We start from the raw sequence: 27,841 nt of genomic DNA on the forward strand, positions 1-27,841 counted from the left end.
ACCTATGAGCTGAAAAAAAAAATGTCCTTGAGAACTGTGAGAGCACAGTGTCATGTGCCGCCTGTAGCTAACTGAGTTGGTATTAGGGTGGATTTATCTCCACATGCTTTGGGTGGGATCTTCATTTAAAAGTCCAGAATGAACATCCCCAGGGTCACTTTACTTTGTGACTGATGCCACAAGGCAGTATGCCAAAAGTTTCAATCCAATTCAATTCATATTCAATACAACCAGCACTGAAAAAGTGACTACTAGGTGCCAGAAAAGAGGTATGCAAAGACATAAAAATGAGACAGTCTCAGATGACATTCTGCTAAAAAGTCATAGGGAGATTTTCCCAAATGTAGCAAGAATACACCTTCCCTGCTTTTACATGAAATATTTTAAAAGCTGCGCTAGCATAGAGAGAGTAGCTGAAACACAATTGAATGGGATGATGTTAAGTTAAGGTAAGATAGATATTACAAGTAAATTGTATTCAAGATGGATGTTCCAAGTAAATTGTATTCTTTGGTGAGGATAAAGAGAAATACAAACATTTGTGTTTTTAGATGGGGACTTTAAGTATCGGACTTGGATTCAGCAATTCAGTCCTGCCTTAGACACTTGTTAACTATATGACCTTGAGGATATCACTTCACTGATATTTGCCTCAGTTTCCTTATTTGTAAAAAGAATAATAACAGCTTCTTTTCAGGGTTTTTGTAAGGACCAAATGAGATGAAAAGTAAAGCACTTAATGAAACTTTTGCACTACTACTACTACTACTACTACTACTACTACTACTACTATGACTACTATGACTACTACCACTAGTGCCATTAATATCACTACTACTACCACTAGCACTAGCACTACTACTATTACTACTACTATTACTATTATCACTACTACCACTAATGTCATTATTATCACTACTACTACTACTACCACCACCATAACCACTACTACTAGTACTAATACTATCACTACTATATCATTACTACCATTAGTACCATTAATATCACTACTACTACCACTATTACTACTATTACTAGCACTAGCACTACTACGACTACTACTACTACTACTACTACTATTACTATCACAACTACCACTAGTGCCATTACTATCACTACTACTACTACCACTACCACCACCACTACCACTACTACCACTAGCACTAGCATTACTACTACTACTACTACTACTACTACTACTACTACTACTACTACTACTATTACTACTACTACTACTACTATATCATCATCATCATCACTACTACCACTAGTGCCATTACTACCACCACTACCAGTATCATTCTACTACTACTACCACTAGCCCTACTACTACTACTACTAACTACATCATCATCATCATCATCATCTCTACTACCACTAGTTCTACTACTACTCCTCTTACTACTTTTCCAAAACTCCTTTGGGTTCAAAGTGATGGGGAAGAAATCTTAATTCAACAAATGACTGTAAAATGGGCCTTCAAACTTTCCCACAGAATTGGTTTTGTTTCAAGAGTAACTCTAAGCCTCTCTACAGACGACGGGTGAATTCTGAGAATTCGGGGTTTTTGAATAGTTTGATGCCTTAGTTTTAATTCCAATCAGAGCAAGCACCGGGTGAGCCAGGCTGATCAGTGCTTCCCCCCCCCCCCCCCCCAGAGGAGAGCTAACAACTATCTCAGCATAGCCTTCACGCCCAAGAATCCTCTTTCTTTCCTCTGTGGGTCCTCTTTGTCTGTGCTTTTTATCTTTGCTCATCCCCTTGTAGATGGGCTGATCTGGAAGGGTCCTTCGGACCATTCTAACATCCTCATTTTAAAGATGACGAGACTGTGGTTTAGGGAGGGAAGCAGACAGCCAGAGCAGAGCTGGGCTCCCTTTTTACATGGTTTGGGGCGCAGGGGGGCGGGTTATTCTCTGTCCCAAGTCCCGCTGTGTGCTCTGAACAATGATGGTGAAAGCCTTTAACTAGAGATAGCTCTTTCTCAGACCCGGGGGGCCCTAGCAGCATGGGACTCATTATTCCCCAGGGACTTGTCTTTTACCGGATAACAAAGCAATTCTTAGTTCTGAACATTTAAGTGAAAGTCTATATAATGCGTGGAGCCTCCTTCCCTCTCCCATCCCATCCCTCCCACCGGTCAGCCATTAGAGTACTTTTGTGTTGGACATTCTCTGGTTGAAGAAGTAGGCTGAAAGAGAGGCTCTTGAGGCCTAACTGCAACAGAATGAAAAGTGAGACATTTGTCCTGCGTTCGGTGCCGAGGGGACACTCTCAAAATAAACATTCTAGTAAAAAGCGGCGGCGCTGAATAGAAAAGTCAGAGAAAGACATTGTTTTTCAGCGTGTAAAATATATTGCCTATAGCATGGCATGTGACATGTAATTACAATGCTCGCTCGCTCTTTTTAAAAATTAATTTTAAACATGGGGAGAGTCCAGAATAGAGACCGTGAAGAGCGCACACACCCATAAAGCCACGCGGGAGACGCAGCCAAACTGCAGTGTCCCGGGCAGGGGCCCAGGAGGTAGGGATGGGGGTGGGGAGCAGGGAACTTTCCATGTTTCCATTTTTAAAAGCCTCACAATTGTTTAATCTAAAATTGTGATTTGGAAAAAAAAAAATTAGCCACAGAGCCTATTCATAGTCCCAGGATCTTTACAGGGAGAAGAACGTGCACAAAAGCACCCGAGGAGCTCCTCGAAATTTTAAATAATTCTTTGTAAATGCCCTAGGTTAATTTGGATCTCGGAAAACACATTAGGAAATTAAGCCGTAATGTGAGCTAATTCAAATTTTAATTTGGCAAAAAGAATGATCCAACTACATAGTTAATGTAAATAGAAGCATAACACAGAGAAATTAATGAGGTTTCCTTTCGATGAATCTTCAAGGAAGTAGATAATTAGCTTCTTTTGTTATTATTGGAGGAGAAAGTGGCATTGTCTCCGAGGTGTAAAATAGCTGTGGCTCACTAAGTGATAATGTGTTTCGTTTGTCTTGCTTTTTTTCCTCGTTAATAATTATTTATGTTAAACTCTCGTAGGATGAAGCTGCTCAGCCCCTGAATCTCTCGGCCCGACCCAAGACGGCGGAGCCGGCCAAGTCCCCGACGTCTCCCCCGCAGAGCCTCTTCCCGGCCAGCAAAACCAGCCCCGTGAACCTGCCCAACAAGAGCGGGATTCCCAGCCCCATCCGCGGCAGCCTGGGGAGAGGATCCTCTTTAGGTAAATGTGGGCGCCGGAACTACGGAGCCCCGCCCGGGGAGCCTGCCGCCGCGGGCCCGTGACCAGTCCTGCACCCCCTCCCTTTTCCAATGAGACGGCCTAGGTTTGGTGGCCTTCCGCCTCCAAGTCCCAGAGCCCTCCACGGCCCGAGCGTGACTTAACCGCTTCGTCTTGGAGTGTCTGAGTTCGAATCCTGACACCTGCTCTTCCCACCTGGCTGACCTTAGGCACGTCTCAGGTGGCTGCCCGGAGAGATAAAGGGCTTGGATGACAAGCCCCAAAAGTTTCCTCCTGGCTCACAGTCTGTGGGTTTGGAAAGAAGGAATGCAGAAAAACGAAAGAAAGCAAGCTTTAGGTTCAAGTTTCAGGCCTTTCATGGTAACACCTGCGTGCCTTTGGGCGACTCGTTTTCCCTCCCTAAATTTCCTCACTTAGCAAACGGAGAGATTGAGTTCAATAATCTTTAAAGTCTCTTCCATCTCGAAATCCTTTGGAAAGGGCCCCACTTTGCTCTCCCTCCCTCAACGGGGGGAGCTATCCCCTTAGCCCAGCTCATTTGTCCCCCTGGAAAAGCAAGGTAGGGGTTTTCAGTCTCCGAATCTGAACCTTATGCTCCTCTGATGAGAAGATTTAAGAGAAGAAACGTTCTTTTGCTAAGAAAAGAGAGGCAATATTCTAGTGTCTTAGAGACCTAAGATCTTGGACCGAGGATTAACCCATAATGACTCAGAGAGACAGAGACAGAGAGAGAAGGAGCGGGGATGGGGAGAAAGGGCTCAGTGTGGCCCAGTGAGAAGAACGTTGGATTTGGAGATAGATGAACTGGGTTTGAGCCATTGTGTAAACTTCCCTTCTTGAGCCTCAGCTTCTCTATTAAATGAGAGAGTCAGACTACAGTTTTAAATTTAATTAAATTTAGTGTCTACTATAAAGATAAGAGGCATCATGTAGTATTTTTTTTGGGGGGGGGCAGATTTGGAGTTAGGAAAATCTGACGACATACACATATACACACATACATATACACACACACATGCTGTGTGACTCTACTCAAGTCACTTAACTTCAGTTTCCCCTGACAGTTTTTTAATGTGTGTGTAAAAGAGAGATATACATAGAGATCGAGACAGTCTGGTGAAACCTATGGATTTCTTCTCAGAATATTTGTTAATTACATTCATCATTGAAGAAAGTGCTATTTTTTGGTTAGAGGTTAATGAAAATAAAGATGTAAATATTTTTCTACCCAAGTTCATGAACCCCTTGAAATCTGTCTAGGTTAAGAATCCCTGCTCTAAAATTAATCTAAAATTAAGAACAGTTGTTGATCTCAATTTGTTAGATGGAGTTTTCTCACTCAGTGTTTCCTATACCAATGAAATCTCAGATCAGATTTAAAAAAATATATTCAAAATCATGTTAATTACTTAGGGATAAAAAGACAAGTCCTTTTCCTTCTAAAATTTATATTAATTTGTATCTGTTTATATGCTAAATAATTAAATTGATTTTAAAAAATTACCCAGAATTAGGTTAAGAATAAAATAGGGTCTCTTAAACTCCTTCATTGGGTGTGTGCAAGTACACACATGTGCACACTAGCATGTGCCCCCACCCCCCTCCCCAGTGGCTCCTGCCCAATGTATTCTTGTATGTACTGCCAGCTGGTTTTTCCCAGCTGGCTGGCTGGTGTGGTGACATTAAGTATGAACATACATGCGTCTGTCTGTCTGCTGGGGAGTGCTGGAGCTTGGTTGTAGACAGGTGGATCAAGTTAAAACTTTACCACAGCCGCCTAAACTTACTAGGCAGTGAATAATTGCTATCTTTTGGTCTAAAATTGGAAAATCTTATCCAAGTACTCATCTTGCCTATAATAAAAAAGCAATTCATGGAAGAAAATTAGTTTGATATAGATCTCTCTCTCTCTGTGTCTCTCTCTGTGTCTCTCTATCTCTCTCTGTCTCTCTGTCTCTCTCTGTCTCTGTCTCTCTCTGCCTCTCTCTCTGTCTCTCTCTCTCTCTGTCTCTCTGCCTCTCTCTCTCTCTCTCTCTCCTCTCTCTCTCTCTCTCTCTCTCTCTCTCTCCTCTCTCTGTCTCTCCTCTCTCTCTGTCTCTCTCTCTCTCTCTTTCTCTCTCTCTGTCTCTCTCTCTGTCTCTCTCTCTCTGTCTCTCTCTCTCTTTCTCTCTGTCTCTGTCTCTCTCTCTTTCTCTCTCTCTCTCTCTCTCTCTCTCTCTCTCTCTCTCTCTCTCTCTCTCTCTCTCTCTCTCTCTCTCTCTCTCTCTCTCTCTCTCTCTCTCTTTCTTTCACTTTTTTCTGTGTGTCCTATGGAAGGCAAGGAGAGTAAAATATTGAGCCTCCCTCCCTCCCTCCCTTCCCGGGCTTTGTCCTTCTGTTAACACCATGCCCACGCAGGCAGCCCCACTGCTGTTCCAGTGGGGCTGAGAGCAGCAAGTGTTGGAGAAAGGGGGGCAAGTAGGGACTATCATTCTCTTTGTAAATAACTTAGACAGCGTGATCTGTAGAATGCCTCATTAGCTATCTGCAGCAGTTTGGGGATACATCCTGGCTGCAGTTGGGAGTACTACACATCACCTCCTTCCCATGCTTTTCTACACTGATTCACATACATGCCTGTGCACACACATTCATATTCTCTCTCTCACTGCTCTCTCTCTCTCTCTCTCTCTCTCTCTCTCTCTCTCTCTCTCTCTCTCTCTCTCTCTCTCTGTCTTTCTGACTGTTTCTTTTTTTTTCTCTCTCCCACCCCTTGTTCTTTTTTTCTCTCCTCTTTCTTTATTTCTTCATTCATTGACTCATGAACACATCTTTGGTGCTTTCCTATGAAATAGTCAAGACTGCTCTCCTACAGCACACACACATACACCCTTTCATGTCAAAGTGTAGACCTAAGCATCTTCAGAGTAGAAAAAGAGTAAGTTTGGCCTTAGGGGTACAAGCCTTAGTGCCAATCTGACCAAGAGTGCTAGGAGCTCCTCAAGTGAATGATAATACTACTAATAGTCTTAACACTAAAGATGCAACATGGTATCATGGGTTCATGTTTATAGCATTGGATTTAGAATTAGAAAGATTCAGATTAGACTCTTTCCTCAGATATTTGCTAGCCATCTTATGAGTGACTTAACTTTATTTGCCTCAGTTTCCTCATCTCTAAAATGAGCTGGAGAAGAACTATTCTAGTATCTTTGCCAAGAAAGCCCCAAATAGGGTCATGAAGAGTCACATAGTACTGAACCATAACAAAACAAAAATAGGAGTGATAATGGCATCCACCTTGTAAATTTTCACAAAGATCAAACGAGACAACACATGTTCAGTGCTTTACAAACTCTAGAGTGCTTCATCCATGTCAACTACTCATTTAAATAGCTCATATTGAGGTAACATTTGATGTCTCAAAAGCTCTCTACAAACATTAGCTGGATTAGGCAATGCTAGCAACTTCCAATACTCCCAAACCCACAAAAACCTTTGTCATAGATGACATTGATATAGCCCAGCCCCTGACTATAGGGATGCTTCTGGAGGTACTTTGGGGCCTATTTTTATACATTCAGAGACTATAGCTCAGAAGAAGTCAAGCTTTCACTGGGAGCTTGTTCAAGGGCCCAGTTAGTAGTCCAAGGCTGTATGAGCCCTTTGTCATTACACGCAGTAGACTTTTTAGCGATGGAAGCATTAGCTTTATTTTGAGCAGTTTTGCAGATAGGATGCTGCTTTTCCTGCTGGGTGTTTGCAATCCCCTTCTCTCTCTCTCTCTCTCTCTCTCTTTCTCTCTCTCTCTCTCTCTCTCTCTCTCTCTCTCTCTCTCTCTCTCTCTCTCTCTCTCTCTCTCTCTCTCTCCCCACACACACTGTTTAACCCATTGAGGTTGCAGAATGGGAGAGGGAGGGGTGGGTAGGAGCAGAGTCACTTGCTTGTCCCCATGGCTGATCTCATCAGCACTATCTCTGATTTGGCAGGCTAAAGGTTCCGTGAGGATGTTAGCTGTGTTAGCCCATCAGTGTTGTGTGGCTGGGTCCCAAGTTCTAACAAAGGCATGCTGTACTTGCAGATATCCTGTCCAGTCTCAACTCCCCTGCCCTATTTGGGGACCAGGACACGGTGATGAAAGCCATTCAGGAGGCTCGGAAGATGAGAGAACAGATCCAGCGAGAGCAGCAACAGCAGCCCCACGGCATAGACGGCAAGCTGACCTCCATGAATAGCACGGGCCTGAATAACTGCAGGAATGAAAAGGTAAGCAGGATCCTGGCCGCTGCAGCCTGGCACCCACGAGCGCAACGCGTGGGTCCTTGAGCCATCAAAGCTCACATTTGCTCACACATTGGCTTGGGGTTGGCCAAGTGGTTTGCAGACTTGTCGCCTCAAGCCCGAAAACTCCACTGGAAGCTGGAAAACACAACCCACCCCAAAGAAGAAAAAACCTGCCCCATACATTGTTTTGTTCACAGACAGTGCCCGCTGGCACACGTGCTAACTGGCTCCGTACAAGTCCCCTCTGAAGGCGGGGAGATGCAGCGGGGCCAGTCCCATCCCTTCCTGCCTCCTATGCCACCTCTAAGATACTAGTGTTATCAAGGGATAGTCTCTGGGTTTACTTTCTTGGAAACTGTTTAATTTTCAAGATACCAGTGGACACTTTATATGCATCAGTGGACACTTTGTAGCCATCAGTGGACACTTTGTAGCCATAGATTTCCAGGATACACCTAAAGGGCCAGGGATAGAGTGAAGAGAAGGAAACCCCCAAGTTGAGGGTGCCCCCAACTTTCTGTTCTCCCTGTCAGGGACTGCCTGAGTTGTCAGTTCATATAAGACCAGCCAGAGTATAGTGATTAAGACAGAAGGGTGACTGACTGACAGCTCAGCCAGTGGCAGTATTGGAAAGAAGAGGAAAGGGGAGAGGAGAGTTGTTTTGACTCCCCTCCCCCAATTTTTCTCTCTTCCCCTGCTCCCCTTAATATTTGCACGTTCTGTCCTACTTCCAGGGTCTGGGGAGATGTGAGAAAGCAAAAAGCATAGGTGTCCTTTCTATTCACTGTTATTAGCCACTGATTTCCTAGAATTAATTCAACAGCAATTGATGGAAACCTAATATGTGCTGGAAATTCAAAGAAAAAGTCATTTTCTTCAAGTAACTTACATTCTGTGAGAGAATTTTGGGTTTCTTAGATTTTTTTCCCTTTTTTTTTTTTTGCTGGGTAACAAAAGGAAGAGGGAGAAAGATGGATGGTTAAAGGACTATATGGCTTGGAGGTACTGGAGGAACAAAGAAGGGGGACAGAATATAGTACCAAGTCAGGGAAATAGTATAGAAAGAGAAGACTTAAGAAAACATATTCCTTTGGTTTCTCAGGATTTCCCAGCTCTGGAAAGAGTTGGAAGGGAAGGTGGGAGGTATCCTCACCTTAGCCTTATTAACCTAGTTTCTCCCTTATTTAAAAGTATTTTTTTTCCAATTTCATGCAAGGAAAGTTTTCAGTTTTCACTTTTAAAAGATTTTGAGTTCCAGATTTTTTTCCCTTTCCTTCTTCCCTTCACCACTCTTCAAGATAGCCAGCAATCTGATAGAGTTAACCTATTAAAAAAAATCCTATCTACTTATACTAGTGACTGTGGGGCTGTTCAACAGCCCTGGCTCTCTATAGATATGTTGCTAAATCAAAAGAAAATCAGTGTTTTTATTTGCAGTTAATATGTTGACTTCTGAGTATTTGCCTTTATAGATTCCCTTGAAAATTATGGAAAGAAAAGCCAACCTTATTTTAGCTTAGGTGATCTTCCAGGCCTGTGGGATTGACCTAGGCATGGTTACTGTGATCCCTTTCCAATTAGGCTCACACTAATGGCCATAGAAAATCCAGGATTCTCTGAATATTCATATGTACAAATTTAGTTTGGCTTATTACTTTATTAAAATTTAGTAGGTTTGGACTACTTTTATTATTGTTGCTTTTAGTATCATTAAATATTGCAAAGAGGAAACACATTTTTATTGTGATCAACAGGTTGCAAAAGTGCTTTCTTCTCAGCTCTGTTAGATGAATAGAACAAAAATTGTTATCCCCATTTGACACATAAGGAATTCAGAGATCTGAAGTAATTATAGCTGCACATCTAAGAACTGTCTGTTAATACATTTTGAACCAAGTTCTTCCACTATTATGAGCCAGGTTCTCTCTTCTTCACATATCCCCTTGTTCTTATCTTATAGAAAGTCTTATTTGATTCAAATGACCAAAATTATCATTGTGCAGTCTAAAGGGATGCTGCCTTAGGTGGGAGGGAAATACATTTATTGATTTTATTTATGTTCCTGGTATTTTAAGCATTTACAAAAGAACATGTGTAGACAATGATTTGATTTGGGGAAAAACACAGTATCATGATGAGAATCCAGTTTTCAAACATGGCACACACTGTGCAAAGTTAAATCTGTTGCTTGGACCCCATGTAGTCAGGTAAATCTCCGTCCTTGGGAGGGAATTGGTGTTAGGTTGGACCTCCCTTCAAGTTTGTCATTCACCCCTTGGTCAGACACCACAACCCTGTGATTCTAAAGGCTCATGCACACTTGGAATGGAATGGAAGCAGCAGCAGAGGCAGGATACAATTTGAATACTATAAGCTAGCTTCAAGTTCCTTTTCAAATGAATTTTTCCTTATTTATCTAGAACAGGAACTCTTAAGCCAGGGGCTACCAATAAGGTAGGGGATATGTGGATAGATTTTATGGGTCCTGTGACTCTGTATGGAAAAAAATTAATTTTAGTTTTCACTAAAACTTTTGCTCTTTCCTTTGAGTATTTAAAAACGTTATTCTGATAAGGAGTCCATGAGGCTCCATCAAACTGCTAAAGGTTACAAAAAAAGATTAAAAACCCTGTATCTAGAAGGAATAAGACTACGATTCTGAAATGATAAAGATTTTATTTTGGAAGGAATAGGTACAGACAAAGGAGAGTGGGAGGCAAGAGGTGATATTTTCCCCTTCCTGTTTCCAGTTCCTTTAAAAAAAACATCCAAATTTAACATTTTGATGTGATATACATATAAAACCCAAATTTGTGCCAAACATGATTTTATATATATATATATATATATATATATATATATATATATATATATATATATATATATATATAAACATATACATATGTATATATATACATATATACGCATATATGTATATGTATATATATACAGTATTACATGTAAATATATCTATAATATGCTTTCAAGCATATATATATATATATATATACATATCCACAAATATATTTACCCCTGGAGATGTTACAGTCTATTGGACAAATCCATATTTTGGCATTTTAAAATGAAAGATTTTTGGCCTGCTAGGCGTTCTGGTTGGCTGTGTCCCTGAGTGTTTAGGGATTGTTAAATATATAGCTTGTAGGCACAATAGACTGTAACGGCACCTTGGGAGGGGTTCTGCTCTCTGGTTGCAGGATGGTGTGTGCCCATGGATTGGGAAAAGCCTGCCAGGACAAAGTGCTTTTGGAAAAAAGCGACTGGTCAGGGCTTTTGCCTTCTCAATAAACACAAATTTGCCATTTCAAGGCCAGTTCTAAGTCCCGAGAGCAGTTAGATCATACTCAAAGCCAAACTGCTCCCCAGATTTTGCTATTTTGTCATCTAATCCAAAGAATATTTTATGTATGGCAATTCTAGGTTGAATTTTAAATGTCTTGCTTGTTAATCTTCTACAGAGACAGACCTGAGGGTCCCCAGCTGGGAGTGAAATAAGAAGTGAGGCATTGGGGGTGAACAGTAGGGATTATTAACAGGGTTACTTTGGCTTTTGCAATTCAAACATGGTGTCTGAGTGTACCTCTAAAACTTAGACCAGTTTTCTATTTGTACATGAATAGTTGGATGACAAAGAGTCTTCTGATGATAGTAATTGTCACAACCTCATTGGATTGATGATTATCTTCTGATCCAAACAGTGATTCAGGTATTAGCCCATTAGAAGAAATAGTCTGGTTGCTTAGGTGGATGAAAGTGATTTGAGACCCCAGGGCATACAGGGAAGCCAGGGCAGTTCGGGGCTCTTTGTTGCCTTGACATATATTATTATAGTTTCCTTAATTAGTAGTAGAATATTAGTTTGCCATTGTATCCTTCCTGCTTCACAAAGATACTGAGAGAGATTAGAGTTAAAGAATGGCTAAGTGAGAAGGAATTGGAGAAATCATGTAGTACAATTCTTTTTTTTTTTTTTTTTAATTACTCAATACTATATTGGTCAAGTTTGACTCTCCATGACCCCATTTAGTATTTTCTTGGCAGAGATACTGGAGTGATTTGTCATTTCCCTCCTTTCCATTTCCATTTCTTTTTCCTTCTTCAGCTTATTTTGCAAATAAGCCAAATAGAGTTTAGTGACTTGCCCAGGGTGACATAACTAGTGAGTATCTGAGGCCAGATTTGAATCCAGGAAGATAAGTTTTCCTGCCTCAAGGCTTGGTACACTCTCCATAGAACCATCTAGTGACCCCATTCCATTTTTATATATAAAGAAATTGAGATTAATTTGCCCAAAGTAATGTGAACACTTTGTGTCTTTAATCCTCAGTTTATCTGTGATATAGGAATATAACATTTGCACTGTCTACCAGGGGTAGACAAGTCCTGAGTTCAGATCTAATCTTGGATATCTATTAGTTAGGTGACCCTAGTCAACTCAATTAACCCTTGTTTGCCTATAACATGGAGGTAATAATAGTAGCCACATCCCAGGATTGTTAGGGGAAAAAAAAATGTGATAAGAAATGTAAAGTGTAAAACACAATGCCTGACATACAGTTAGTTTTCTAGAAATGTTAGCCAATTAATTATTATTATTATTTGCTGAAGCAGTTGGAGTTAAGTGACTTACCAGGGTCACACAGCCAGGAAGTGTTAGGTGTATGAGGGCAGATTCGAACTCAGGTCCTCCTGTCTTCAGGGCTGGTGCTCTAACCACTGCACCATCTAGCTGCCCCTAGCTATTTTATTTTCAAGAATTGTTAACTGCCATTATCATCGTTATGCCCACCTTCTCATCTTTTTAAAAGGAATTCAATGTGAAATGGTCCTAACACAAGGCCCTATACTGCTATTGTTCTTTTGTAACAAATATCCCACTTCTTGGATATCTCTGGTGCCCCGAGTCTCTTCTTTAAGCCTTAGTTTCTTCATCACTTATAAAGGAGCCAGACTAACTAACCTTGGTTCTTTTCCAGCATTAAATCCTATAATTGAAAAGAAGCAGCATCAGCTGGGATTTTTTAATGCCCACCTTCCGGTATGGAGAGTACAGCTAGTAATATTTCTTTAAGACTTGCTTCACAACCACCTTGAAAGGTGTGACCATGCAAATATCATTGCTTTCCTTTTTACAGATGAGGAAACAGAGGCTAGAGTGGCGCTGAAGTTACTTTCCCAGAATTTCACATGTAGTACATAGCAAGGTTAGGTTTTGAACCCAGGACCCTTGAGTCCAAAATAAATCCTTTCTTTTTCCTTTGTGGTGCTATATAGTCTCACCCTGGCAAAGGGAGTCTTTACGTGGAATTTAAAAGAGAAAAAATAGATAGCTACGGCCTGAAGTTCCACAGTCTAGGCCTGCCAATTCCAGAAATAACCATTTATTTTCTGAAAACGCAGAAATCTCTGCTTCCCTCGGGTCTGTCCTCCTCACCCACCCGGCTCACTCAGACTCTCAGCTGATGTAACACTGCCCCCTTTGATTAGAAGTGGAAAACAAGCTGGACTCGGAGCCAGGCCTCAGCATGGCAGTGTGGGGGTTTACTTGCAGCTCCACAGTTGACTCAGATAGTCATTGTTGCATGCCAGGATAAGTTTAGGCGTGAGATCAATAACCGCCACCCAACAATGAGGAAAACGAGGGCGGCAAAAGCATTGTTCATGAGGGCGTGTTTGGAATAAACCCCGGGCCCGGCAGCCAAGGCAAGGGAATGCGGTCCAGTTATTGTTCACAGGTGAACAGCAGGGCCAGGTGAGTCAGGATGATCACCTCAGTATAAAATTCATCCACATGCTCAGAAGTACGCATTTCCTGCTCGAGGTGACATTGGCTCCTGTGCTCATGGAGGACCCACGGCAGTTAAAAGGGTTCTGTGTGACACCATCATGCTGTTGTGCGAGCACACACACACACACACACACACACACACACACACACACACACGCTGCCATCCCAGGCTTCATTCCTTTGATGTAACCAGAAGTTTGTCACATAGAAATTCATACCTGAACATCTTGCAGTCAGGGGAAAAGATTCTAGGGACAGAGAAGTGAAAAGATGGCACAGGACTGGAGGGCTTCTAGATCTGCTTCTGCTGCTTTCTGTCTATAACAGATTGGCTTAGATGCTTGATATTCTCATGTCTCAGTTTCCTTTTCTGTAACATACACACACACATATCTGTGGGTATATATGAAATATAAAATCAGCAATACTTCTCTCTCATATGAGAACAGATCAGCTCATAGATCTAATAGGTTTCAGAACTATTAAGTACAGCTAGGTGGCTTGTTAGTTTGGACTTCGGCCATGATACTAAAATGTGAACATACTTTGCACAATGGGGGCAGGGGCAGGGAGGGAGAGGGTTCTGGCAGATTTTAATCACGCCGTCATGTATTTCTTACTAGAAAAGTGGTATGGGACCTTAGAGGATTCTGGGACCAGAGGATTTAGAGTCACAAGTTGTAAGGCAGAGTGTCTAAATAGATGGGACAAAATAAGTGTCATGAATTGCCCAAATCTCTTAAGGAATAAATAGCAGAACTGGGGATATAAATCCAGATTTTCTGACTCCATCATCTGAGAAAAAATTGATAGCTAAACCTTGAAGTTCCATAACCTAGAGTGGTCAATTCCAGAGGTACCCGAATTTTCTGAATATGCAGAATTATCTTTTTTATTTACACTTTATAGAAATCTGCTGCCCTGACTCCATACCTGAGTAGGAATCCATTTTTTTCCCTTGAGGCAATTGGGGTTAAGTGACTTGCCCAGGGTCACACAGCCAGGAAGTGTTAAGTGTCTGAGATCACATTTGAACTCAGGTCCTCCTGACTTCAAGGCTGGTGCTCTATCCACTGCGCCACTTAGCTACCCCCATTTGTTGTTTTTTAAAGCCTCTTTATCAAAAACTATGGAACAAATTCAGCTTAAATTTCAGGGCTACAAATCAGTCTTTTTTTTTTTTTTTTAAGCTTTTTATTTTCAAAACATATGCACATATAAACTTTCAACATTGGCCTTTGCATAGCCTTGTGTTTCAGATTTTCCCCTCCTCCCCAACCCTTCCCCTAAATGACAATCAATACAACATGTTATTCATGTTCAAATATATGTTAAATCTAATATGTGTAAACATTTATACAATTCTCTTGCTGCACAAGAAAAAAAACAGATCAAAAAAGAAAATGAGTAAAAAAACCAAAATGCAAGCAAACAACAATAGAAAGAGTGAAATGCTATGTTGTGATCCACACTCAGTTCCCACAGTCCTCTCTCTGGGTGTAGATGGCTCTCTTCATCACAAGAGCATTGGAACTGGCATTAATCATCTCATACAAATCAGTCTTAAAGGAGTGCGTGGGAAACAATCTGGGGAGAGGGAGTCACTCAGGTATGAAACAGCAGCACCTCACATTTCTGTAGCACTTTAAAGTTTTCTGAAGCATTTTGCCATACTTGACCTAATTTGAGCCTCAGAGCAGCCTTGTTAAAGAAGTACCACAAGGATTGTGTTTGCCCACTTTACACATAAGGAAAATGAGTCTCAGAGATATCCAGGGATCACACAGCTAGTATGTGTCCAGTTAGATTCAAAATCTTGGTGCAAGGGGTGTCATTGTTTCCCCATTCCACGTGTGTCTGTGTACGTGTGTGTGAGATGCACATTTATTCAGTCTGTGATGTGTATTCCTGACTCTCTGGGAGCTCACACATAGATCCATCACAGAACAGTAATAACCAGCATGTGCTTAGACACCCGCCATATCCTGGTTTAGTATTCAAAGTCACAGGGGACCCGCCCATAGAGGAGACATGTAGCTGTGTCGAGCTGTTTCCAATGTTTTTCTTTGATTTTAGTTGTCACAGCTCCTCCAGGAGTTGCTTAGCTACAAGGTTAAAACCCAATTCAAAGCGAAACAACAAAACAACAATAGCAACAAACTTGTTATGCTCCTTCTGCCACAGCGGCAGGAGAAACCAGTGTCTTCGCAGTGTACCTGCTGCCTAAAAAAGCTTCTTTGTAGACAGGGGTTACAGATTTTTATCATTATTATTATTTTAAATCTCCCTCTAGAGCACTTTTGTTGTACATGAAGGTAATTTCTCCAAAGGGGCAGATTCCCAGAAATGGATCTTTTGTTCCACAAGGCATAAAAACCCAAACTTACGATAATAGTTTTGTATAACTTTTGACAAGGTGGGAATGAACAATTGCCTTTTAAGAAGTGAGATTTAGCAATGTGAGTATTTCATGGGACTCAGCTCCCTACTCTATGACATATTCTTTCAGATGTTTTCAACAGAGTAGCCCATTTAGCTGATATTGCTGCTCCTCACATTTGACATGTTTTAACTCTCGAGATTAAATTTTACTATAGATTGGAGTGGGGAAAATGAAGACTTTAGAAATGATTGATCTTTCTACTGCATTATAATCATAGAAAAATAATATGGAAAGGCATATTAGAGCCCCTTGCTCATAATATTAGCATCGGAGGGATAGAAAAACACCTCAGAGGTTCTGCATCTCATTTGTTTCTCCATTTTTTCAATGCAGGGAACTCTGGTCCAGCTAAGGACCTCAAGGGTCTTAGTCACATTCTTACAGGAAGGCCCTTGGAGGGATTAGACACCAGCTCTTCTGTTTTCCCAGTCCATTGTTCTAGAACTCACTACTTCTCTGCCTGATTCTGAGCTCTACCATTACTGAAGCAGGCAGCATGGCCTATGGGATAGAGGCGTGACCTAAAAAGCCAACCTTCCTCCAACACATCCTGACTGTATGACCCTTGATAAACCTTTATATCTCTCCATACTCTAGATAAGATAGCATAGCGGAGACAGTGTCAGTCTGTTTTGCCAGAAGCTTCCTCACCTAGCAAAAATAACCTACGGGGTCCAGTCTCTATCCCTATTACTGAAGCATTTTTATATATATCTATATATCTATCTATCTATCTATATATAGATAGATAGATAGATATATAGATATATATACATATACATATATATGTATATATATACACATACGTATATATGTACATATATACATATATATGTATGTATATTGCAAAGGGTACAGTGAATGTATTATTATCCCCATTATACAGATGAAGAAATTGAGACTATAGTGGTTAAGTGACTTTCCTGTAAGATGGGGGTAGGGATGGAGTGAGGAGCTTGTCATGTAGTTAGTGAATGTTAGAGTTGAGACTGGAAGTAGCTCCTGTGACTAAAGTCCAGCACTTAGAATTCTAGAATGTTAGAATTGAAAAACAATCTTAGAAATCATCCAATCTGACTTCCTTATTTAAAAAAAAATTTGGGGAGGCTAGGCAATTGGGATTTGCCCAGGGTCATACAGCTAGGAAGTGTTAAGTGTCTGAGGCTAGATTTTGAACTGACTCCAGGGCCAGTGCCCTCCACTGCACTACTTCAATGGGCTGCTCCTGCCCAAAGAATTTTTATTAACAGCAACAGCAATAATTTTATATATTCATAAATACATATATGCATATAGATGTAATATAGAAAATCTTGGAGTTTGTAATATATTATTTGTTTCATATATTGCAATGTCATATATTTATATTACAAAATATGTAATATATGATATAAAGCAATATATATATATATATGTATATGTATATATTAATATATATAAAATGTGACATTTGCCAAGTGCCTTATAGATATAATCCCATATAATCCTTACAGCCAACCTGTGATTAGTAATAATGTAAGAATTATGTTCTTTATTTCATAGACTTTATTCACTTCTCTGTCTATAGTCACAGAATAAGTATCAAAGGGAGAATGTGAATCCAAGCCTTCCTGGTTCCAAGAATTTATCCGACCTGAACCTGAGCTTTTTATTCCAAGGCCAAGTCCAATGCTCTTTCCAAAGCACCATGCTTCCTGTTGAGCCAAATGAACTTTTTCTTCAATAAGGAAGAATAAAAGATCTATTTGTAGATGAATGAATATGAAAATATCTTACTAGAGTCTTGCAAAATTAAGGTGTGACAATCTAGTGGGATGCTAAAGAGATATTTTTCTTTCTAATTTCTGCCCCATCTTTGTGTCATTTCTTTTCATTCTTTCCCATGTAGCTGAGGGGATGGAAAATGCTGATTTTCCTATGGGGGCTGAGGGGCAATAGCAGTGTGTATTTCTCTAAGTTGCTCTTCACTTGAAGTTAATTGAAATCATCCCCTTTAAGAACCTCTGCCTCTCCTCTCCTTCCTGTCTTTGCATCAGGCCTGTTGTGGTGTAAGCATTTTGGCACAAATGCAGAAATAAACACACCCACAAAGCTAATCATCCTTGAATTATCCCACATGTCATGAATGACTAACATGATAAAACAGGATATCCTCACTAGGCATGACACATGCGGTGTCAGGGAAGTTGTTGTCATAGATCCTGGGCATCAGATGGATTGGATGTTGGTAGCCACTCACCCAAGGAAACGTGTAAGTCATACCTGAGAGAAGCTCCTAGTTTCCCCCCTCCAAGTTTCTTATCTTGCAAATTACCTACATTCCCCAGGTAACTTGGAACACTCAGTCAAGACATTGAACCATTTTCAAACATTTGAATTGGACAAAAATTCAAAAACACATGTGGTCAGGAATTTTTCAGTTACATTCTTTTAAATATATTTAAAGAAAATTTTATAAATATTTATTTTTAGTTTCTTGATGACACCAGAGAAACTGGATTGGAGGCCCTTTGATTCCTGGGAAGCCTTCTATAAAGAACTTTAATAACAAAAGCAACAAAATAAAAAGGGCAAATTGGATTTTTCAAAACTGAGTAAAGCTTGAAAATGCAATGTTTAGTTTTCAATGTAAAAATACTAAACTACTAAAGAAGCCCAAGTCATTTCTAAATGTCATCCTTGGGACCTTTACACAGATTCCTGATTTTTAATAAAAGCCATAACTAGGATAGGGCAACGGGGACATTTCCCAGGGCACCAAAATTTTGAAGGAGACAAAAGTGTGTGAAAATTTTCAAACAGAACAAAACAACTCAGTTTAATACAAAGCTAGTATAGCTACTAGTTGGGAAGCTCCAGAGCACTTTCCCCTTAGTGGTTACCCATGTACCAGGAAATCTCCCTTAGCAGCAGCCTCCTGGTGACCTACCATGCATTTTTTTTTTCCTCCAAGCAATTATATTTTCAGATGATTTCTTTTTTGCTTATCCCCAAATCCTTCTCATCCTAACCCTTCACCTGTGTTTTGTGTCAGTTGCCACAGGGAAAGCATTGCTAGCTACAGTTACGGTTTGTAAAAGAAATCACCCAGTCTCCAAACCCAAATCTAAATAAAAGCAAAAGAGGATTAAGCTGAAAGGAAGCCTAGAGACCATGTGGTAGTCCAGCATTCTCATTTGAGAATGACTACCGCTTAGGAGGGAAAGGGGACTTGTCCAGAAACATACAGGAAATTGTTTGTCAGGATATAAATCAGGATTAGGACAGAGAATTCTTTGACCTAGACCTCATGTCCATTCTATGTCATGCTGTCCCAGGGCGTAGGAAAGATTTACCTTTTTAGGCTTCTTAGAAAAAACAAAGTCTGTCAACCAAAGCTACAGATCCTATTCTAAATCTTGGGTGCTCCCTTATGATCCTGAAACGAGATCAGCAGGAGGAGGCGTAGTCCAGCTTCCTGTGCACTTTCCAGCCTCAGGGGCTGCATTTATCAATGATAGTTAATGTTGCCTTGCATGGACTTAACCCCTTTGTTTGGGACTCAGGGATGCTCTGGGATGCTGGAGAATATAATTTCTGCTCAGTCACTGAATTTCTGGGCATTCTGGCACAAGTCACTTAATCTCAGTTTTGCTGCTTTTAAAAAGGTAATTTGATGACTAGCAGAGCTCCTAAAACTTATTAGATTTACAAGCACAATTAAACTGTGGAGAATCCTAGTTTTTAGAGGGATCAAAAAAAAAAGTTTCTTTCTTACCTGATGGTCTAGTACTGCTAAGCACGTTTGGCTGACCAAACCTAGTTTGGCTTGGGCTGGGACATACATTATTCTCTACATTTCTATAGCCAGGCGAGAGATATTGTTATGTGGCCACTTTTCCATGCAGGCCCTGGGATGAATGTGTCACTCTGTGGATACTTGGCACCCTCTCTGGGAGGCTTGGAGTTAGGACCTGGCTGCTGGCCCCATTGATGGCCCATACTCTACCTTCCCTCTCCCTCCTAAGCTAACCTGGCTCCAATCATCACACATATGCTATTGTCAGCTCTTTGCCAGAATTACACTTGAAGCTGCATTCCACTCAGAATCTTTAGATGCTCATGAATAAGATTAAGGTTCCCTAAATGCTTTCTGCCCCACAAGGGACAGCCCTTTATCGAGGGATTACCCTCTTGTATTTATTTCTGAAAGCCCTCTAAGCTCTTTCCACCTTATTATTAGTGAGATCAGCAGCATCAATCCTGAGATGCCACAAAGGGCATCTTTTAAAATACAATTCCCCTGGGGCCACAGCTCTCCATCTCCCCAGATAGTAGGAGATCCTTTTCAGCAAAGTTGCTTACTCTTTGGCTGCATCCCTTTCTCTCCCCCCACCACCATCATAAGGAAAAAAGCCCCAGAATTTTCCTCAAAAGAAAAGCAACAAAACCCAAGTTGAGGAAGTCAGGTCAGGATGTAGGGATGTTCATTCCTTGTTCTATCACTACAGATTACTTATCCTCATTTCCCCACTGTAAATTGGGCATAATAATTATATCCAAGAATGTGTTGGTAAAGAATAACAACCGACTATCCAAACACACACACACATATATATATGCATGTAACACACATTTGTGTTTATAGCATTTTATGATTTATAGTGAGGGGGCCTCCTGACTGTTCTTGCACCTACCATTGCAGCTCATCTCCACGCTTTTCTAGGCTTCCTTAATCTAAGTGCCTTCCTTCTAAAATTGACCCCAATTTATTCTGTTGACATTTTGTGTGTTCACAGTTACTTGCATACCGTTTACCCTATTAGGCTGGATGCTCCCTGAGGGCAGGCACTGGCACCATTTTGGTGGTGGTGATTTTCTTTCTCCGTTTCCTCACTTTTTTATTTCTTTGTATTATTTATCACAGTGCCTGACATACATCGTTTAATAAAAGCTGGATGACTGACTGACTTTATGTACATGAGCTCATTGGATCAGAAGATTAATAGCAATTGTATAATACAAAGATAATTCAATGGAATGAAATACTAGGTTTTAAAATAAAGTCAGCTTGTTATACACTTTCTATTTCCTAGAGACATAGGAGCCCATGTGATTCTTCTCTGGGCAGTACAATGGTATTCATGATGCAAGTACTTAGACTCTGTGTAGTTTAAAATCTTCTAGGAACATGATCTTTTTAATCCTAATAATACCCTGCAAAGGAGATTAGTAGGAAGAATATAGTTATTTTCATTTGAAGGCAGGAGATGCTGATTCAAATAAGGCAAAATGATTTCCCAGATCCATGCAGTGACTTAAGCTACCTTCTGGGGAAAACCCCAGTCTTCCCCTTGGCTCCAGTGTTGCTGCTTCCACTCATATAACCTCCTCAGGACCAGGAATATAAGATGCCCATTGTCATTATCTAATCATAGAACTAAACCCCATGCCTTTGAGACACAATACCACGTGGCGAAAGTGTCCCTGAAAGATACAGATAGTAAAGAGGAGTCAGTGTTGCAGAGTGGGAAGAATGTGGGGCCTACAATCTGGAGATATGGATTTGAATCTTCAGTCTGACAAATATTAATTGTGTGACTCTGGGCAAATCACCTCTGTAAGCCTCATTTTCTTCAATTATAAAAGGGGAAGATGGTAATACTTTTAAATTTAATTAAAATCTTCTTTCTTTACTTTCATCCATCTGTGAAAAAAGAAAAGACAAAAATATTGGTGAGAACATACAAGGTGAAACAAAACAATTCTCACATTGTCCATGTCCAAATATATTTGTCTCATTCTGCATCTTGAGTCCATCACTTTTGATACTCTGGAATCATGGTTGGCCATTGTATGGATGAGAGTATATAAATGTTTTAAAGTTTTTTGATATACAATGTTATTATCACTTAAATTATTCTCTTGGTTCTGTATCAGTTCATCTAAGAATTCTGATTTCTCTGAAATCATCAGTCTTGTCATTTCTTAAAGTAAGATATTAATCTATACTTGCATATACTATAATTTGTTCAGTGATTCCATAACTGATGGACATGTCCTTAGTTTTCATTTCTTTGATCCTATAAGCAGAGCTATTAGAAAGAAAAACACTTGTATGCTGACCCTATAGGAAAGTACTTTGTAAACCTTGAAGGGTTGTAAAAATGTGAATTGTTATGGTACAGAAGTTTAAAATGAGTTAAAGTGAGTAGTGATTGCCATAGAATGTGGTGTGGTAGACTTGAGGGATGAGTATGATACAGCCAGGTGGAGGGGGAAGGGGAATGAGAGCTGTCCAGTCAAGGGCAGTGTTATTTCTAAAGTATAGGGAGAGGGGGCAGTGAGGTGGCACAGTGGATAGAGCACCAGCCCTGAAGTCAGGAGATCTGAGTTCAAATCTGGTCTCAGATGCTTCCTAGCTGTGTGACCCTGGGAAAGTCACTTAACCCCAATTGCCTCAGAGGAAAAAGTATAGGGAGAGAGAAGAAGAAGAATGAATAAAGCTCATTCAGGGAGCTATGATGAAATTGGTTAGGCAAAGGGTAAAGTAGAAGAAAGACTGATAGATTCCAAGGTATGAAGAGCTTTCAGTGCTTGGTTAACTCCCTTGGTCCAAAGGATGGCTCCTTCACAATATTTACATTAGATCCCATTAATCAGTAAGCACTTATTAACTACTTACTATGTAGGGATTCAAAGACAAAAATGAAATAGTCCTTAACCTCAGGGTGTTTACAATCTAATAGATGGATTTCGAGTTGATATATTGAAAGTTTATAAAACTCTGTGTAGGTTATACCATTTGATTCTCACAACAAACTATGGGGATAGATATTACCATATATACTTTCATACACATGGGAGGCAGGTTAGCTTTCATTTTCTTTACTTTTCTGATGTAGAAATTGAACACCAGAGAATTTACTTCCCCATGAATGCACAACTAATAAATGTGAGAGACTAGATTTTGAATCTTGATGATTTTGAGCTCTGCACATATATCTGGACAAAAAAAAGGCTTTCAGAAAGTTTTAGTTTGGGGTCATTCAATCCATTGTTCCAAGAAACACAGAAGACCCTGATGAGTGACCCTCACCCTCTCTATGGGGGCAGCCTGTAGGTGGCACAAATGTTTAGTGATTGGCAGCATAGCAAGATAATATGTGGGCAAGGGAGCATTGGCTGTCATAAATAGTTGTTAAATTTTTTCTTCTCAAGGTTACCCTTGGCTCCAGGAAGGTTAGTATTCTCACCACACTACAGGGACACTGTGCTTATCGTTACACTCCCTTACTCATTTCTTCCCCTTGCCGAAAATGTCATCCTCCCAGTCTTTCAAGGTCTAGCTTGTGTTTTCCCTGGCCCTCCTTGAAGGCTCTTCTGGCTACTCCATCCTTTAGTGATCTTCTTCATTGAATTGCTACAGCCTGTGGACTATCCAGGATGTGAGTGTGTGAGAGTCTGTGTGTGTGTGTGTGTGTGTGTGTGTGTGTGTGTGTGTGTGTGTGAGAGAGAGAGAGAGAGAGAGAGAGAGAGAGAGAGAGAGAGAGAGAGAGAGAGACAGAGAGAGAGACAGAGAGACAGAGAGAGAGACAGAGAGAGACAGAGAGAGAGAGAGACAGAGAGAGAGAAAGAGAGAGAGACAGAGAGAGAGAGAGAGAGAGAGAAACAGAGACAGAGAGAGAGAGACAGAGAGAGAGTCAGAGAGAGAGACAGAGACAGAGAGACAGAGAGAGAGAAAGAGAGAGAGACAGAGAGAGAGAGACAGAGAGAGACAGAGAGAGACAGAGACAGAGACAGAGACAGAGAGAGAGACAGAGAGAGAGAGAGAGAGTCAGAGAGAGAGAGAGAGAGACAGAGAGAGAGAGAGAGAGAGAGAGAGAGAGAGAGAGAGAGAGAGAGAGAGAGAGAGAGAGAGACACTATTAGAAGATCCAGGGTCAGATTTTGGCAAGTCATCTCAATTCTCTGAATATTAGCTTCCTCTACTTTAAAATGGGCAGAACAGTAATTATCCTGTCTGTCCCATAGGGCTTCTGGGGAAAAAAGTTCTATCTGTAGAAAGGTGAGTCATCATTATTTTCCATGTGGGTTCATTGAAGATCTGACTCTTGGCTCTGCCACTTAGTACCTGTCTGATCTCAGGCAAGCAACCTTTAGTCATTGTTCCGCTCTCCAAAGGGGTAGCCAGCTGTTATACCTGCATGCTTCCAGAGCACTCTTGGCTCGGTTAATGGAGCAGCTACCTGAGATCTAAGATCCGATTAAAAAAAAAAAAAAAAAAAAAAAAAAAAAAAAAGCTGCTGGTCCCATGACTGAGAACTGCTTCCCCCATCTCCAATCTTTTGAAGAAAGTGGAGCTCATTAAATATACTTCTCTGCTCCTCACACATGACAATACATCTCTTGTCTCCTGTCTTTTCCCCGGCCATCCCCCATGCTCAGAATGTGTTTCCTCTTTACCTCTGCCATGGTGTGTTCCTCTCTTGTATTAAAGAGACGGCCCAGAAACCATCTTCTGCTTGAAGCCTTTCCAAATAGCCTCAATCGCTAATGGCCTCTCTCCCAAACTACCTAATATTTAATTAGTTTGGGTATTTTATACTTACACTCTATATGTTCTTATTGTCTTTTTGACATTTGAATGCAAGCTCATTGTGAGTAGGGATTGTTTCATTCTCTGTCTTGTATTCCTGTGCCTGTCACAGGGCCGGGCAAATACTCAGTATATAACTGAATATTTGATATTTGATTGATTGACTTAACTTGTCAATGTCCCTTAGTCCTGATAAAGTCAGGTGGAGTTTAAAAATGGGAGTGGAATTTACCAGCTGACACATTTGAAGGATTTCCCTGTAAGACTTATAAAATGTCTAAAACCCTCGTAGACACCCTTTTGGTCTGGTTTGGTGTTCAGAACTCAAATTTAATCGTGTTTTCTGTCTCACTTTTACTATTGGTAAAATGGGGATAGCAACTTTAGTCCGTCTGATGCTTGTGAGGAGTGAGCAAATGTGATTGACAGGCCTAGAGGCCCTGTGTTTGTCAGTATGAGGTGAGCACGGGGCCAGGCAGAGCCTCTTGGTCCTGCAGGCCTTGGGGATGTGTGTGTCCCCTGCCTGAGATTTCCCTCACAACTGGCTGTTCTCCACTCCCTCGGGCCTGCTGAGTGAATAAGACACATGCCACAGTCTTTTCATAAATAAGACAATTCCTTGTTTATCATCTTTGTGGGTGGTAGTGGGAAGGAGAGGATGTGGAAAGGAAGTCTATTTTGAGTAAATCAGGCTTGTTGTACCATAGATCTCTGGGGTTTATAGGAAGCATCTATTTTCCCTCCAAGAATTAGCTGAGGATTGAGAATTAGCTAAACGTAGATGGATTTACTGATCAGCACAATGCGGCGAGATCCAAACACCCTCTGTCTGCGTTAATGAATCGCAGGCAGCTTCTGACCACTGGTTTTTTTCAGAAGTCATTTCTGAAAGCTTATATAAATTTTTTTTAAGGTAACTTAATGGAATGAAGAAAAGGTACAAACTTATCTATGGGCGATGTTCAAGGGGATATTAAATATTGATTTATCTCCTAGTAAGAATCATCCTAAAGAATGAGGCTCGCCGTCAAACCCATTTATCTGGAATGCAAACGGTATGCCTGTGTTTAGTACAATGGGCAAATGAATCTTGAAAGAGGTAGGAGCCGAGGCCCAGCCTTTCAGCTCCGTCAGACGGCTTTCAGAATCGGCAGGCAGAAAACTTGCCTTTCAGACAGAACAGTTCCTAAATATATCATCTTGTTTATATTAAGACTTGTCTCATTTCTTTGGTCCAAGCAGCCGCCTCATACAGTCCTTCTTGTCACACTACCAATAAAAGAGTGAAACCCACAAGACTCCCCAATTAGAGATTTTCATGTGCACTCACTCCAATGCAGATCAGCCCAAAGCTAGCCTGGGAAGTCTTCTCCCCATCTCTGCTTTCCCCCCACTGTCCACGACTTCCTTAGGAAAGTCAGCTTCTCGGCACACGTTGGCAGGTGTGAGGTTTGACCAATGGAAAAACAGAGTCTTCATTGCCCTTTCTAGAATGGAAAAGTTGCTCTCTGCTAGAATTTGTGCTGATTTTTTTTTTGTTTTGTTTTTTGGGGGGGCCAATCACACATATTGCACTGGTGCTTCCTACTTCAGAGGTCAGATTAACCATCCTTTGAAGACCCTTTTCACTGTGAAATTTTAGAATTGTATGAGATTTGTCCCTCTGATTTTAATAGTGATTGCTTCACCCAGAAGCTTAACCCTTTCAGTCACTAATTAATCTAAAAAGCATCCGAATGTATTATGTAAGAGTTTATGAAATAGCCAGTGTAATAATATTCATATAGCAAGCAATTTGTCCAGGCGATTTCTCTTAAGTTTCCCCCTCCAACTTAGGCTGCTAATTTGCTTATCAGTTAACTTGTTAGATAATCTGGTGTTCAAAGACTCTGCCCTGAATGGGTTTTCCGTTCTCTTGTTTGGGGGGCAAGCTGTTCTGAATTTAGAACAGGCAGATGGATTCCCAGGATGCCGTTTGTAGCTTTCTGGTCAGAGGGGGTGGAGGGCACATGATGGCACCACAGAAGATAGTGCCATGGTTTCTCATTCTGCAGGTTAAACTTGGAGTCACAGCCTTTGAGAACCCCAAATCTGGATCTGGGTTTTTAAATACCTTCCCAGTTCTGAGCATCCAGATCCTGCCTGAGGAGGCCAAATTTGTCTTATTTTGCTTGTTATTTTCTGGGCCCAGTCAGGAGTTCTGTTCCAGTCTCAGCACCACCTGGTTGTTTAAATTCTTTGCTGAGAATAAAAGGAGAAGATTAATTCCTGAGTTCCTGAGAAATAAATTCTCTGCTCCAGCTATGCGTCCTTTTGCATCTTGTAATGCACACTGCATCTCAATGGGCAACCTACAAACATAGGGGACAATAAAGGCTCCCTCTAACATGATCTGAAAATCAGAGCAGACCCCGCACTCCTATGAGAGGACCAGTGTCCAAGTCCGTTTGCTATTGGGGATTATTCAGGAAGGACTGGGGATTTTTGCCCTCTCCACCACAGACAGGGGTGAGAATGTTCATTTGTCTCCTGACATCTCTGCTCACTGGGCTGGGCCGGCTAGCCAGCTGATGACAAACAGGGTGATGTGTGGAGAGTACATCGCTCATTTACATCACATGCATAATGTGCTCACACTAGCTCTGATAGGAGATCTGTGGGCCTGGCAGTGTTGCCTAACACACATGGTAATCAGCACATTTTCTTGAGGCTGAAATAATCAGAAGAACATGGCAGCGATGTGGGAACAAGGGGAAATAGCACGCCGTCACGATGTTCCAAGCATTGTTCTGTTGTCATCTCTCTTGATGTGTTTGCTTTCCCTCGGAGCGGGACAAAGGAACCTTGGATTGAGCAGAGGCAAACATGGCAAATGGAAAGGCAGACATGCTTGAGGCCTGGAGTGCCAGCCCAGGAAAACAGAGAACTTGGTCCTGGCTGTAGGGGCAGAGATTTACACTCTAAGGAAGCTCGAGGGTCAAGCACTTGAGCAGGTGATTAAAGAGGCTTCCCCAGGCTAGGAACCCAGAGGCAGAGACCGGTGGCCCACAGCGTAGACATACACGTCTGATGGTTAGGACAGACATGAGAGTGAGACCTGGACAAAGAATTCCTCTCGTCGTTTAATTTTCTGTCGCTCTGAGTTTTGCACATAAGCCACAAAGATCTAAGTCAACCCTAGTCACTAATCTCCTAATTAAAAATATGAAGTAGAATGAGGTTTATCACCTGATGCCTTAATTAGCCTATTCTTTTAACATTCACTGATTAACATCCTTATCATTTTTACAAATTCATTAAAGGAAACAATTTCCTCGCATTTCTCCCTACATTGCTCAACATTTTAGGAAGTGTAGTCCTACATCTATTTGACAAAGCAATTTGCCAATCCCTGCTCCACTCCAGCCGTTTACAATATACTCAAATAACTCTTACACATGAGTTCAGTCAATAATTGGAAGCCCAGATGTTTGAACCAGATATAGCAGATACACTGGAGCTATATT

The 27,841-nt window shown here is 41.0% G+C and overlaps 1 protein-coding gene across 41 annotated transcripts in view; it reads left to right on the forward strand.

Moving 5' to 3' along the window:
- Window positions 1-27,841, forward strand: part of SOX6 (SRY-box transcription factor 6) — a 701,644-nt gene that overhangs the window by 621,380 nt on the left and 52,423 nt on the right. For all 41 annotated transcript variants that reach the window (XM_074275215.1, XM_074275217.1, XM_074275188.1 and 38 more), the window contains 2 exons: window positions 3,048-3,228; window positions 7,307-7,491. In XM_074275215.1, the coding sequence (XP_074131316.1) occupies window positions 3,048-3,228; window positions 7,307-7,491 (366 nt within the window). The remainder of the gene's footprint in view (window positions 1-3,047; window positions 3,229-7,306; window positions 7,492-27,841) is intronic.

Source organism: Sminthopsis crassicaudata, chromosome 6, assembly GCF_048593235.1.
Source record: "Sminthopsis crassicaudata isolate SCR6 chromosome 6, ASM4859323v1, whole genome shotgun sequence".
Classification (NCBI taxonomy): domain Eukaryota; kingdom Metazoa; phylum Chordata; class Mammalia; order Dasyuromorphia; family Dasyuridae; genus Sminthopsis; species Sminthopsis crassicaudata.